General features: G+C 40.1%; 1 protein-coding gene across 3 annotated transcripts in view; it reads right to left on the minus strand.

The window, feature by feature from the left end:
- Nucleotides 1–228: 228 nt before the first annotated feature.
- prkar2b (protein kinase, cAMP-dependent, regulatory, type II, beta) overlaps nt 229–12,679 on the minus strand; it is a 123,951-nt gene continuing 111,500 nt past the window's right edge. For all 3 annotated transcript variants that reach the window (XM_043713670.2, XM_043713668.2, XM_087999550.1), the window contains one exon: nt 229–1,764. In XM_043713670.2, the coding sequence (XP_043569605.2) occupies nt 1,631–1,764 (134 nt within the window). In that variant the 3' untranslated portion in view covers nt 229–1,630. The remainder of the gene's footprint in view (nt 1,765–12,679) is intronic.

Below are 12,679 nucleotides of genomic sequence, written 5' to 3' on the forward strand. Positions count from 1 at the left end.
CACAGAGATTCACTTCTTTTGTAATAACTCTCAATGGGGAACTGTTTGTTTTTGCAGCGACACAATTATCTCACTGAAGTCCGTATCATTCATAAGAGACAGTATGGACAATGAAACCAATTTAAAACTTAAGAATCAAAAAGAGGGTTATAATAGCTTTAGAATGTTAAAGCCGACAATGAATACTTTAATTTTGATCCACTACCATGCAGCAGAAATTTGCAAATATTTCTTAAATAAGACCATATTTTATTAGATGCGTAAGTATCTTCTAAAAATGCCTAGCTGTACTCAACATTGCTAGATTGCAAAAGGATTTTTAATAATCAGACTATAATCCAGCACAGTACAACACTGTTACATGTAGCTTAATCAAATAACTAGCCCCAGTAAATAGTCTTTAGTAAATATCTCCATTTAAAATGTGAGATTTTGTGGTCAGTGCTACATTTAACAAAACATTCTCGGTATGTGGCTAGATAGCAGTTAATATATCCAGTGATAAAAGGCAAGAGCCACATAGATGTTCTTGAGACATCCACTTTAAAACATTACTTGTATTGTGATGAGTTATATAAATGTTGGTTTCTATTTTGGATTAAAATGAAAAGGTGCATAGTATGATGGTGAAAGATTTCAGAATCAATAAAATCCTTTCCCTCTACATTAGCAAATGCTGGCATTAAACTCAAAGCCAAAGATCAAACAGGGTAACAGTTCTGAATCCAGTCACTGGATCAACTGTAATGGTAATTATTTGCATGTATGACAGCAGAAAGGATTAAATTATTGAATTAATCCCTCCAACCTCAATGCAGCTTTAACACGCAAGTCAGATTTAAATCACATTACATGGTTCTATTTAGCTACTATTTCAACAAGAACTGAATGAGAGACTTCACACAACAGGGGAGAAAACAAATTAGTTAACAGATTTCTCTATAAAATTATTTTTCAAAATAAATACTTTTATAATTATACCTTATTATACACACATTTCTTTGGTGAAACATGTTTCAATAGTTTCCATTTTTGAATTTTCATTCTATTATGGTCCATGACAGAATTCAAATAAAAAAAAATAAATCTTGTTCACAAAATAGTCAAATCCTTTGGCATGGAATTTAAACTTACAGGATGAAAGAAAATGCAGAATTCATTATCCGTCTGTGAAACTCACTTAAATCTGCTATGCATTTCCTGTATAATTAATGGGATTTCTCAATGTAACTAGGTTTCGAGCTGTCAAATAAAGTTTATTAAGTAACTTAAATATTTAAGTTAAAATGCACTCTATGCAGGATCAAAGTCAAATATTCCTATCCTTTCTTGGTCACAGCAGATCCTTTATTGAGCTATTATTTAACAATTTCAGATATTGACTTAAATTTAAAATTTTTAGTCAAATATTATTTATTAATCTGCATATTTCAGAAAATTGGTAAGTAAAAGCTACATTTTAGACTATCACTAGACTGCAGTGGTAATAATTCTGTTTTTGGTTAAAAAAATAAGTAAACAGAATAGCTACAAAAAAATGCATCCCTTCTATACAATTCAATGCACTTTTCAGTGGGAATCCACGTTTTCCATAGTGATGCATCATGATGGTGTCCTTCAATTTTCTTGTTCATACACCAGGATCAGTGAGATCCATATTCGTCCCAAACAGTTCCACTAGTTGCTCCTCATAATTTGCAATGTTTCTCTTCATAATATCCATACAAGGACCAAGCAGTCGCTCAAAAGCTTGTACATCCATAACTGTAGAAAGAATAAATGGCCAAACACAATAATGGAAGTTATTCTAAATTGAAAAGGCTTACCTACTGACATTTCACATCTTGTCTGCCCTCATAAGACAAGTGTTCTCAAATTGGGCTCTACAGAGCCCTGACCTTCCAGGGGCCCACGCTTCATTGGCCCACTATGGCAACCACCTCAGACAGCATAGCTAAGAATAAGCAAAAGAGCAATAGCCTGATAAAGGCTCCTGCTCCTCACTCCCTTAATGATTTCTCAATGTTCTGCGTTCTGTGCTGCTACCAAAAGACAGACAGTCTTTTGGGAGAAGTAAATATCCTGCCATTGTAGGTAAGTAACTGTTTTCTTAGAAGTACTGTTATAAGTTTTTTTGAATCAACTTGTTTGAGCATGTGGGATTTGAAGCCAGACCTTCTGACCCAGAAGCAAGGACACTATCATGGTGCCGTAAGAGCCCTCAGAAGTACTGTTGTGAGCAAAAACAAATTGCAGCGCTCATTCATTTTGGCTTCTATACAATTGCCATAAACTGAACGCTACATTGCGTTCTTTAGCATTTCAGAGAATGTTAAAACCATACCTTCTAAAATAACTATTACTACACTCTCAAGTTAAACAATTACTACCTTACTACCTTATTAAAGGTAGTAAATCTCCTAAGACTTTCCATGTTGTGATCACAGTCTTAAATAAAGAGAACCACTAAAGAAGAAATATTTCCTGAAATGAATAAAAGTGAGAAGAAAACAAAAATATTCTCTCATTACTTTTTAAAACATGGTTTTATTTTTAGATAGCCATAAACTAAAGAAACTCTTCTCTTTGCTTCCATTCCCCAGCCAGAGTATTACACTCAAATGAGATGGTTACAAAACCTGCATTGATAGAAAAGTAAGGAGTGGATTTATGGTTTACTCCTCCTCAATGCACTGTGCATAGGTGGTAGTTACTGTCTAATATTCTGCTTAATAGTCATGTCCCATTTCAACCCTGACAACTCAGTTTTGGCAGCCCACATATGCATGTATTTTTCAACATGATCAGCGCTTGCAACCTGTTAGGAAAATGCTTTATATTTAATATTGCGTGGAGAACTTATGTTTTGAAGGAATGTGGAAAACTGATTTATTCCAAGTTTTCTGGAGTTTTGAAAAGTCACTGTGGAAACTGTAATTTTTTTTAAGAACAAGCCATCCTGTAAACCACATGATGGGCAATAACTACTTGTTTTGTTGTTGACTTGTCATTGAGCTGTATTTGAGCAGTGGCTTGGCTCAATATGGTTCTTTTCTAAAAAAGAAATCTGGTTCAGTTGGAGGAAAGTCCACTGACGACATGGTGAGCTGGAGGAACCTGCTTGGAATAAACTGCCCAGCTGATTTCTCCCATTTCTTAAAAGAGGTCCTTCTTGTTGGCTTCAGGACAAAAATCTCATTGTTCATTTAAAAGAGCAATTGAAAAAACATCTCAAAAATTGTATTCCCAAGCATGCTCAGTCTGCAAGATTTTAGAGACAACTGTGTCACTAATGACACAATATCAGACTAACAGAAACATTCTACGCTTTATTCTTTTGCCTTCAAGAATAACTCATGGCCAAAGTATTTGTTTTTTCAGAAAGCCAATCTCTGCAGAGAAATTTGATTTGTCCCTCATTTCCAAAAGAGGGAATGCATTTTGGAACTATTTAGAGAGATAAGTATTTATACTTCTACACTACCAACTTACCAATTATTGCATCTTCATTTAATAAATTTTATTTTGATAATACAACAGTTGTATTTCTTAAGAAACCTGGTTGACAGATCCAGTTGTTTAAAACCTCATATAAATAACTTGTTCAATTGGTTATCTAATTAACTGGAACAATTATCTTGATTTTATGTTGGGACACCTAGAGTGGTGGGATGAGAGAAACAGTACACTCCTCCAGCTTCAGTCAGAACAGCCTCAGCAATAGGGATGTTCAATCTGTGTCCAGTACTTACTGGAGGACGGCACAATCATTTCCTCTCAATTGGAGGCTTTCACAATTTGATTAGGAATTATGACTAAAAAGATTATGAGAGACACATTACACACCAAATTACTTTTAAAATAGTTTTTCATTGAATTAACATTGTTTTCCATTTGCAATTTTGGAAATGATTGTTTAAATTATTCCCTGCAAATTAACCATACCAAATAATTTTCTGTGGACCATATATACCAATGTGGCCCTGTGGTCCAAATTACTCTGCTGCAAATACCATAAAAACTGATTAAAAAACAGTTTAAAACCAACTTCCCCAAAATATTCATGTTCAAATGCTACACCAAGAGTCCAATTACTTGCTTTCATACATGTTACAGCCATTTCGAAATAAATAAGGTTGTGATTGTATTAACTGCTTTTGTTTAAGGTTGCTGATCATTGCCCTTCTCTAAAATGACAGAAGAAAAAAGGAATGGATCGCCTAATCCCTTGAGAGCATGCTCTGCCATTCACTTAAGATCATATCTGCTCTTCTATTTGACTTGCGTTCCTAAATCCCACATTCCTTGACTTATTTGGTGTTCAAAAATATATCAACTTCCATCATCACCATACTCAATGATAGAGCACCATTTCAAAGATTTGTTAATCTTAGTCAAAATTTCTTATTAGGCCAAAATGGCTGATCCTTAACCCAATGACTAATACCCCTAGTTCCAGGATCTCAGCAGTGACCAGAAGGTGATCAGAAACCTAACTGGATTTGCCATATAAATAGAGTGACTACAAGAGCAGGTCAAAGGCTAGGAATACTGCAGCATTTAATTCACCTCCTGACTCTCCAAAACCTTCCACCATCTACAATGCACAAACCAGGAACGTGATGGAATATTTGCCACTTGCCTGGATGGGTGCAGATCTAACAACACTCATGAAGCTTGACACGATCGATGACAAAACTAGCCATTTGTTTGGCACCACATCCACAAACATCCATTCCTCCACTACTGACGTTCACGAGAAGCAATGTGTACTGTTTCCAATTTGCAATGCAGAAACATGCTAAATATTCTTAGGCAGGACCTTTCAAGTCCACAACAACTTCCATCTAGAAGGAAAAGGGCAGAAAATACATGGGAACACCACCATCTAGAAGTTTCCCTCCAAGCCACTCACCATCCTGACCTAAAAAAAAGGTCTTTCTTTCTTCACTGTTGCTGGGTCAAAATCCTGGAATTCCCTCCCTAAGGGCATTGTGGGTCAACTGACAGCACATGAACTATAGCGGTTCAAGAAGGTAGCTTACCGCCACCTTCTCAAAGGCAACGAGGGAGAGACAATAAAAGTGATGCTCACATCGCACAAGTAAATAAAAACAGAAATCTCAAAATTTTGGCTCTGAGGAATCTGGATCAGTGTCAAGGACTCTCCACGTGTAAAATAAAGGGTGATTTGGTGACTGGATACTGGCCTCAATAGAGTTACTTCATGGTGTTTTGCACGAATGTTATTAAAATAATTGTCTGTTGCATTGTAATCTTCAATATAGATTAGTAATCAGAAAGACATTCTGTACATCTACTTATGAGAACGTCCATGGAAATGTGAGCAATGAAATTAATGATCAGCATGAGTAGAATAAATTACAAACCCCAAATCAGAGCTCGCCAATCAGGTGCCAATAATCAGCTGTTAGTGCTTGTTGTTTCAAACCACTTCTTAACGTACATTGTTAAAAAAAAGTCAGTAAAAGTTCATTTTGGCTAGGGCAAATGTTTTAAGGTTTTGACAAAAAATGTTTTATATATTACATCTTACGATGGATTGATGTTTGAGTATAACTCTAACAGGAGAAAGTGAGGTCTGCAGATGCTGGAGATCAGAGCTGAAAATGTGTTGCTGGAAAAGCGCAGCAGGTCAGGCAGCATCCAGGGAACAGGAGAATCGACGTTTCAGGCATAAGCCCTTCTTCAGGAAGAAGGGCTTATGCCCGAAACGTCGATTCTCCTGTTCCCTGGATGCTGCCTGACCTGCTGCGCTTTTCCAGCAACACATTTTCAGCTATAACTCTAACAGGTCTGTTTAAGATATTGATTTTGATATGTTGTTAATCTGTATCACTCTGAAAACTAATTTATACTAAATAAATGCATACAAATCTAGCTAATCTCACACTACTCCATGCACTGCAATTGGCTCCAGTATACCGAAAAATTGAGTTAGCGAGTTAATATTAATTTTTGAAGGTCAAATATACTTCCAGTGGGTATACTGTAGTTGTACATTGTAAAAGATGTTGGTTCTTAAATCAACAGGATGCATCTGGGATCCAATTTCCAATGCAAGGTGCCAAGACCTGCAGATATTGCAGTTTTCATCACTACTTCCTTACGTATTTAAAATAGAATTGACCCTGGCAGGATAAATATATTTTCGTTTGGAAGGGATACTGCAGTACACTTTAAAATAAGAGAGTAAGTAAACTTCTTAAAATGATCAGAATCCATGCTTAAAAAAAAAGTTGTGTTTGGTTCCAGAAATCACTGCTGTGCACAGATCTTGGAGGCCTGCTTACAAATCTTAAAGGGACACTGGGATATCTGGCCTGCAGGGCAACTGACAGTGGGAAGGAGGATGCAGTCACCATGGTGCATGCAGGTACCAATGACATTGGCAGGACAAGGACAGAGGTTCTTCACAGCCAATAAGTCGAGCTGGGCTTCAAATTAAGAGGCAGGGACAGAGTTTTTCCAGGCCCTGAATGAGGTGAGCAGTCAGTTGAGGAAAAAAAGTCCTATTTTCTATGCAAGGTTGGAATAGCAAAGGGAGAATCTCACTAATGAGGGGCAAGAGGCCTATCTGCATGCATTAACATCTCATTATTACCCTAATCTTGCCTCATTTATACACAATTTACTCTTCTCCCATGTGGCAGAGTGAAGCAAGTTGGCAGTTTCCAACATAAAAGCCAGAATGGGTACCTGCTGCTTCTGGGCCTTCACCTTGGCCAGCATCTCAGGGCATACTCCACGGGCTGTATCTGTCCGAATCCTGCTGTTCACAGTGGTTGGCATCAGACACACATCATGGCACATCTCCAAGTCACAGAGTACAGTTGTCCACTTCAATACTTTGGAGCACATCAATATCTTTCTTAGCAAAGTTAACACCAGACCACTGTGCACAGAGTATGCAGCCCATTTCATGCAGCGGAGCAAGGTGCACCTCCGTGCTTTTCACTTGCTTGCTTAGTGCTCTCTCACTTTGTATTGACTTGGCTATTCACAGAATCTGTGCCTTGCCTTGAACATTTTGCACTTTACCACTTCATTCAGAACTTAAATCCCCACAGTACTTATGTCGTAACCTGCCCTATAGCACACACACATATACAAAGTCAGGGACTATGATGCTTTTCAGCAGTGATCAGTCGAAGGATTGGACATCATGATGTACAACATGATACATCAAAGTCATACCCCTACAGCATGTGCCAGCAATTTACATGACAAATACACAATTGTCTTAAACTCTTGAGTTACCCTCAGTCAGGTCAAGGGACAACTGTAGGACAGCATTTTCTTCAGCCCAGGGCACTTGGGCACAGTCCATCAGTTGCATGGGAAGGTCAGGGTCAGGTGTTCCATATCATGATGGTCTGGGAAGTGGGCCATAGTTAGTTTTGCAGAGCCCATGCAACCAGTTGAGGATTTGCAGCAAGTCCATCAGGGAGCTGGACTGACATCAATCATAGGCCTGATCACTCATCACCTGGGGCTGTCCTTCCAAGTAGCTCAGTGGGGTGAGCCACAGTCCTGGGGGAGCTGTTCACTGAAAGTCAAGGCACGTTATCACAGGTCACCACTGTGGTAGGAAAATTTCAGAAGTTGATGATGGGAATTGGATGCAGCATGCTGAGATGCAGCATTGAGAACAGACAGCACAGCGAGATAAGCAGAGGACTCAAAGACTGTTAAACTTTTAACTTATTCCTTTATTTTCCTAGGTTTAACTATGAAAGACTTCAATATAAACAATTACCTATTTATTTATTTTTCGACAATTCTATGAAGTAATGCTTAATGTTTTAACTCTCGTTTCTCTTACTACTTCATACCTTTGGACTGAAGTATGATGGGCCACCATGTGTGGTGACATGATACACTTTTCATTGAACTCCTATACTTGAGTATACATGACAATAAAATCTAAAATCTGTGACCTTACGGGATGGGTAGACTATCCTCTCCCAATGACTGTCAAGTTTATGATAGGCTAAGTTTTTATGCAGCAGGGGGTCTTTCTGGGATCTCATTCCTCAACAAGAATGTAGCAAGTTACCAGTGCAATTTTTTTGAGAGATCACATCAGTTCATTTACTTTCCCCTTGATGAGGTCAGTGCTGCAGCTTAGGCAGTAGACGTTTCGAACACAGGCAGCTACCCCCACATGCAAGACATTTTAGACTGCATGCACATTTACCAGGAGCACCATACCATAATGTGCTGACTTCATCAACAGAAAAGGGTTTCTGTAATTTACATACAAGTCATTGTGATCGTCAGTACCACATTTTACAATGTCTACGTCTGATAGTGTGAAGGCTGTTATAACACATGCATCCTCTCTACCTCAGAGTGGACTTGTTGGGCTGAAGGGCCTGTTTCCACATAGTAGGGATTCTAATTCTCTCATAGTCCCGTTTTTTTTTCAAAAGCATGATGCCTTAGAAGGATGGTTACTAAAGTCAGGACAATCCTCTGTAACCCTGACTAATGACTCCATTACTTAACCCCCTGACTGAAGTGGTGCAGATCCAAAGCAGCCCATTCCTGGAGCAGACAATAGCTCTTTTTGGGGGGGTGGTGGCATTGGGTTCCATGGCAGCAAGCTGTGCTCTACACAACTGGAGCAACTGAACGGGAGGTGATGGATGCTAAAGAGCTCAGAGTGTGGCAGCACTCTTCCGAGGAGGAAGGTAACGACATTAAACAGAAACAATATCATCTTCAACATAATAGAGCATTGTCGCATCAGGGACAACAAGTGAAATGGGTCTTCAATTACACCCACTTCTAAGAAATTGAGTTGGATGAACTGATCATTGACGGGAAAACAGCATTTGTTTACTTCCAGAGGTAAATGCACTTTTTTGTGTTTGTTTTTATTCACTTTTCCTATTGGTAAAAGTTAACATTTTCAACTATTTGAAGGCTTTTCAGCATGTGAGGAAGAGCAAGATATTATGCAATGTTGGACAAGAGTAACATTCCCTTACACAGCTTTCTGTCATGGTATGATGCTAAGGATGGATAATCTGTGTGGCTTAATTCTTACTGCTGCAGTTACAGTGATGGTTGATCTGGCAGGTGACTATGTAAAATAGCAATACATTTATGATTGTAAGCTTTCATTTCCAATGATGTCACACATGCCATCGACATGCACTCAAAATTGTTTACGCCCTCGCTCCCTTCCAACTGCAAGTACTCTGATAGGCTCTTCAGAGCTGGCAGTGGTTGAGTTAGCACCAGCTGGGCTTTAAGTATGACACTGGTAGCAGAAATCCTGAAATGTCACAATAGCAGGCGCTACCTCTGCTGCTTGTGAGCACAGCATGGCATAGTGCCATAAAGGTGTGGCACATACATTAAGAGATGAACAGTGAAGAACTAAATTCACTTTAGCCCAAAAAAAACCCTCGAGGAAACTCTACAAAATTGAGACTTAGCCCATTTTTAGGAAAATCCAACCCAGAACCTTAAAAAGGGCCATAATTTCAGGATGGTCTGGATTTGAACCTGCTGTGACCAGTATGAGAATGAACTCCCTACTAGGAAAATGGAGTCGGTTATAAACTAAATAGCTAGGAAGGGATCAAATTTAAGATGTGGCAAATCAATGCAGAGAGAAAAACAGTAATGTGGGAAAAATACAAAAACAATGTGATAGAGTGGAGTACAAGTCCAAATATAAATCCACAGTTAAGATTGGAATTTACAAAAATAATAATAAAAGGACAAAACTATGTTTAAATTCATGGAGCATTCAAATTAAAATAGATAAACTTAACTGATTTACATCTCTTCTCTCACCCAGGTTTCAATGATATTGTGGTCCAACATCCCTTCATCGTGGCTACAGTAAGCTACCTGTCACCATCATCTAATCACTTTTTATAGCCTGGGGTTTCTGATAGTTCATGGCCTGATCGATACTCTGGTGTAAATAAGGAAGTTGAGGGTACCAGTAGTGTTGGGTCAAACTTATTAAGTGATATTCAGGTGTCCTAAAAAGCATGTCCAGTGACTACAGTGAACAGTCCATTAAATTTCGCAGATGGGACTTAGGAGTCTTTGTGCACTTAAGACTTTCCTGCTTGTCTGGGACCCAAGAACGACTTGACTAGCAGTGAAGGCTCATGATAGCTACTTCAAACATCAGGCCTTGCTAGTGCATCATGTGGAGCAGAGCTCTCACTAGATTTAACCTCATGACTTTGGAAGGTAAAATAAAAGTTAGGTATCCACGCAGACTGCCAACTTCAGTGACAGCTTCAATGAAGAACATTCACTGGTGTCCTTAAAACTACCACTATCATGGACAAGGGGCAGTCTGACAGAGTGATCTTTAACCTCATTACAAAACAAACAATGGTGAGTTGGAAGAGATCCAGAGGAAGCAACGTGCTTATACTCTCTGAGTATGGGGTAGTTGAGAACATTGGGTATTATTATTTGTTAAGTCACAGGGTTGTCAGTAATGATGACCATCCAGTAAAATTTCCTTATCCCTATATCCCAGGGCATCACTGGGAGAAAGTCCAGAAGCGAGGTGTCATCCAAGAGTTATCAAGTCTGTACACATTTATTTCCTGTCTGGGCACAGCCGGAGACACAGCCGAGGTGACGTGGAGACCAGGAGGATGCCGGGAAGGTAAGGAAACTGCTCAAATACTTACCTTCAAAGCCCGCAGCCTTTTTCCTGTCTGGGAGCAGCAGGAGACACAGCGGAGGTGACGTGGAGACCAGGAGTGTGCCAGGAAGGTAAGGACTTAGTATATATTTGGGCAGCGGCTAAACCAGAGATACAACACGTGTAGTATCTCCCTCCCACCCCTCCTCCTCTAACTGGAAGGAAAAGACTCAGTAAGGTTTTTATTTTTAATTTTTCTTTCTTTTTCATATAGTGAAGTGCATTGTTTGGTTTTAGTTCGTTGATATAAAGCTAAGCTTACAATGGCAGGGGATCTCAGACCCGTGGCATGCACCTCTTGCTTGATGTGGGAGCTCAAAGACGTGGCTTGCATTCCTGACTCTTACACGTGCAAGAAGTGTGTCCAGCTGCAGCTCTTGTTTGACTACATACAGCTCTGGAGCTGCAGATGGACTCATTGTGGAGCATCTGCGATGCTGAAGAGGTCGTGGATAGCACATTTCGTGAACTGGTCACATTGCAGATTAGAATTGCTAAGGGAGACAGTGAATGGGTGACCAAAAGACAGAAAAAGAGTAGGAAGGCAGTGCAGGTGTCCCCTGCGGTCATCTCCCTCCAAAACAGGTATACTGATTTGGAGACTGTTGGGGGAGATGGCTCACCAGGGGAGGGCAGCAATTGCCAAGATCATGGCACCGTGGCAGGCACTGCTGTTCAGAAGAGCGGGCAAAAGACTCGTAGGGCCATAGTCGTAGGGGATTCTATTGTAAGGGAGTAGATAGGCGGTTCAGTGGCCAAAAACAGGACTCCAGGATGGTATGTTGCCTCCCAGGTGCTCAGATCAGGGATTTCACTGAGCGGCTGCAGAACATTCTAAAAGGGGAGGGTGCACAGCCAGTTGTCTTGGTGCATATAGGCACCAACGATATAAGTAAAAACGAGATGAGGTCCTGAAAGCAGAATTCGGGGAGCTAGGAGGGAAGTTAAAAAGGGGGACCTCAAAGGTAGTGATCTCGGCATTACTACCAGTGCCATGTGCTAGCCAGCATAGAAATTAAAAAATAGGCAGGATGAACACGTGTCTTGAGGGATATTGTAGGAGGGAGGGGTTCAGATTTGTTGGACATTGGAACCGGTTCTGGGGAAGGTGGGACTATTACAAAATGGCGGTCAACTTCTGAACCAAACTGGAACTAATGTCCTTGGGGGAGTTTTTGCTAATGCTGTTGGGGAGGTTTTAAACTAATGTGGCAGGGGGCTGGGAACCAGAAGAGAAACCAAGTAGGCGGTGAGGTGGAAACTGGAGATTGTAAGAACCATGAAGATAGCACTAATAAGGGGAAGAATAGGCAGAGAGCAGATGAACGCAAAAGAACTGGTGGCCTGAAGTGCATCTACTTTAATGCAAGGAGTATAGTGGGTAAGGCAGATGAACTTAGGGTTTGGATTGGTGCCTGGGAGTATGACGTTATTGCATTCACAGAGACTTGGTTGAAGGAAGGGCATGATTGGCAATTAAATGTTCCAGGATATAGACGCTTCAGACAGGACAGGGAGGGAAGTAAAAGGGGGGGGGGGGGTGGAGTTGCATTGTTGGTCAGGAATGATATCACGGCTGTACTAAAGGAAGACACTATAGAGGGCTTGAGTAGTGAGGCATTATGGGTAGAGCTGAAAAATAAGAAGGGTGCAGTTACATTGTTGGGGCTGTAATGCAGGTCTCCCAACTGTGAGCGAGAGGTAGAAGAACAAATAAGTAAACAGTTAATGGAAAGATGTAGAGGCAATAGGGTAGTGGTGATGAGAGATTTTAATTTTCCCAACATTTACTGGGATGCACTTCGTGTCAGAGATCTGGATGTAGAATTTGTAAGAAGCATCTAGGAGAGTTTTCTAGAGCAGTATGTCAATAGTCCGACGATGGAAGAGGCCTGGTGTTACGGAATGAGCCAGGCCAGGTGGTAGAAGTTGTGGTGGGGGATTTCTTTGGGAACAGTGACCACA

This window comes from Chiloscyllium plagiosum, unplaced genomic scaffold (assembly GCF_037043375.1).
Source record: "Chiloscyllium plagiosum isolate Xiang-an unplaced genomic scaffold, Cpla_swu_hap1 HiC_scaffold_23, whole genome shotgun sequence".
Classification (NCBI taxonomy): domain Eukaryota; kingdom Metazoa; phylum Chordata; class Chondrichthyes; order Orectolobiformes; family Hemiscylliidae; genus Chiloscyllium; species Chiloscyllium plagiosum.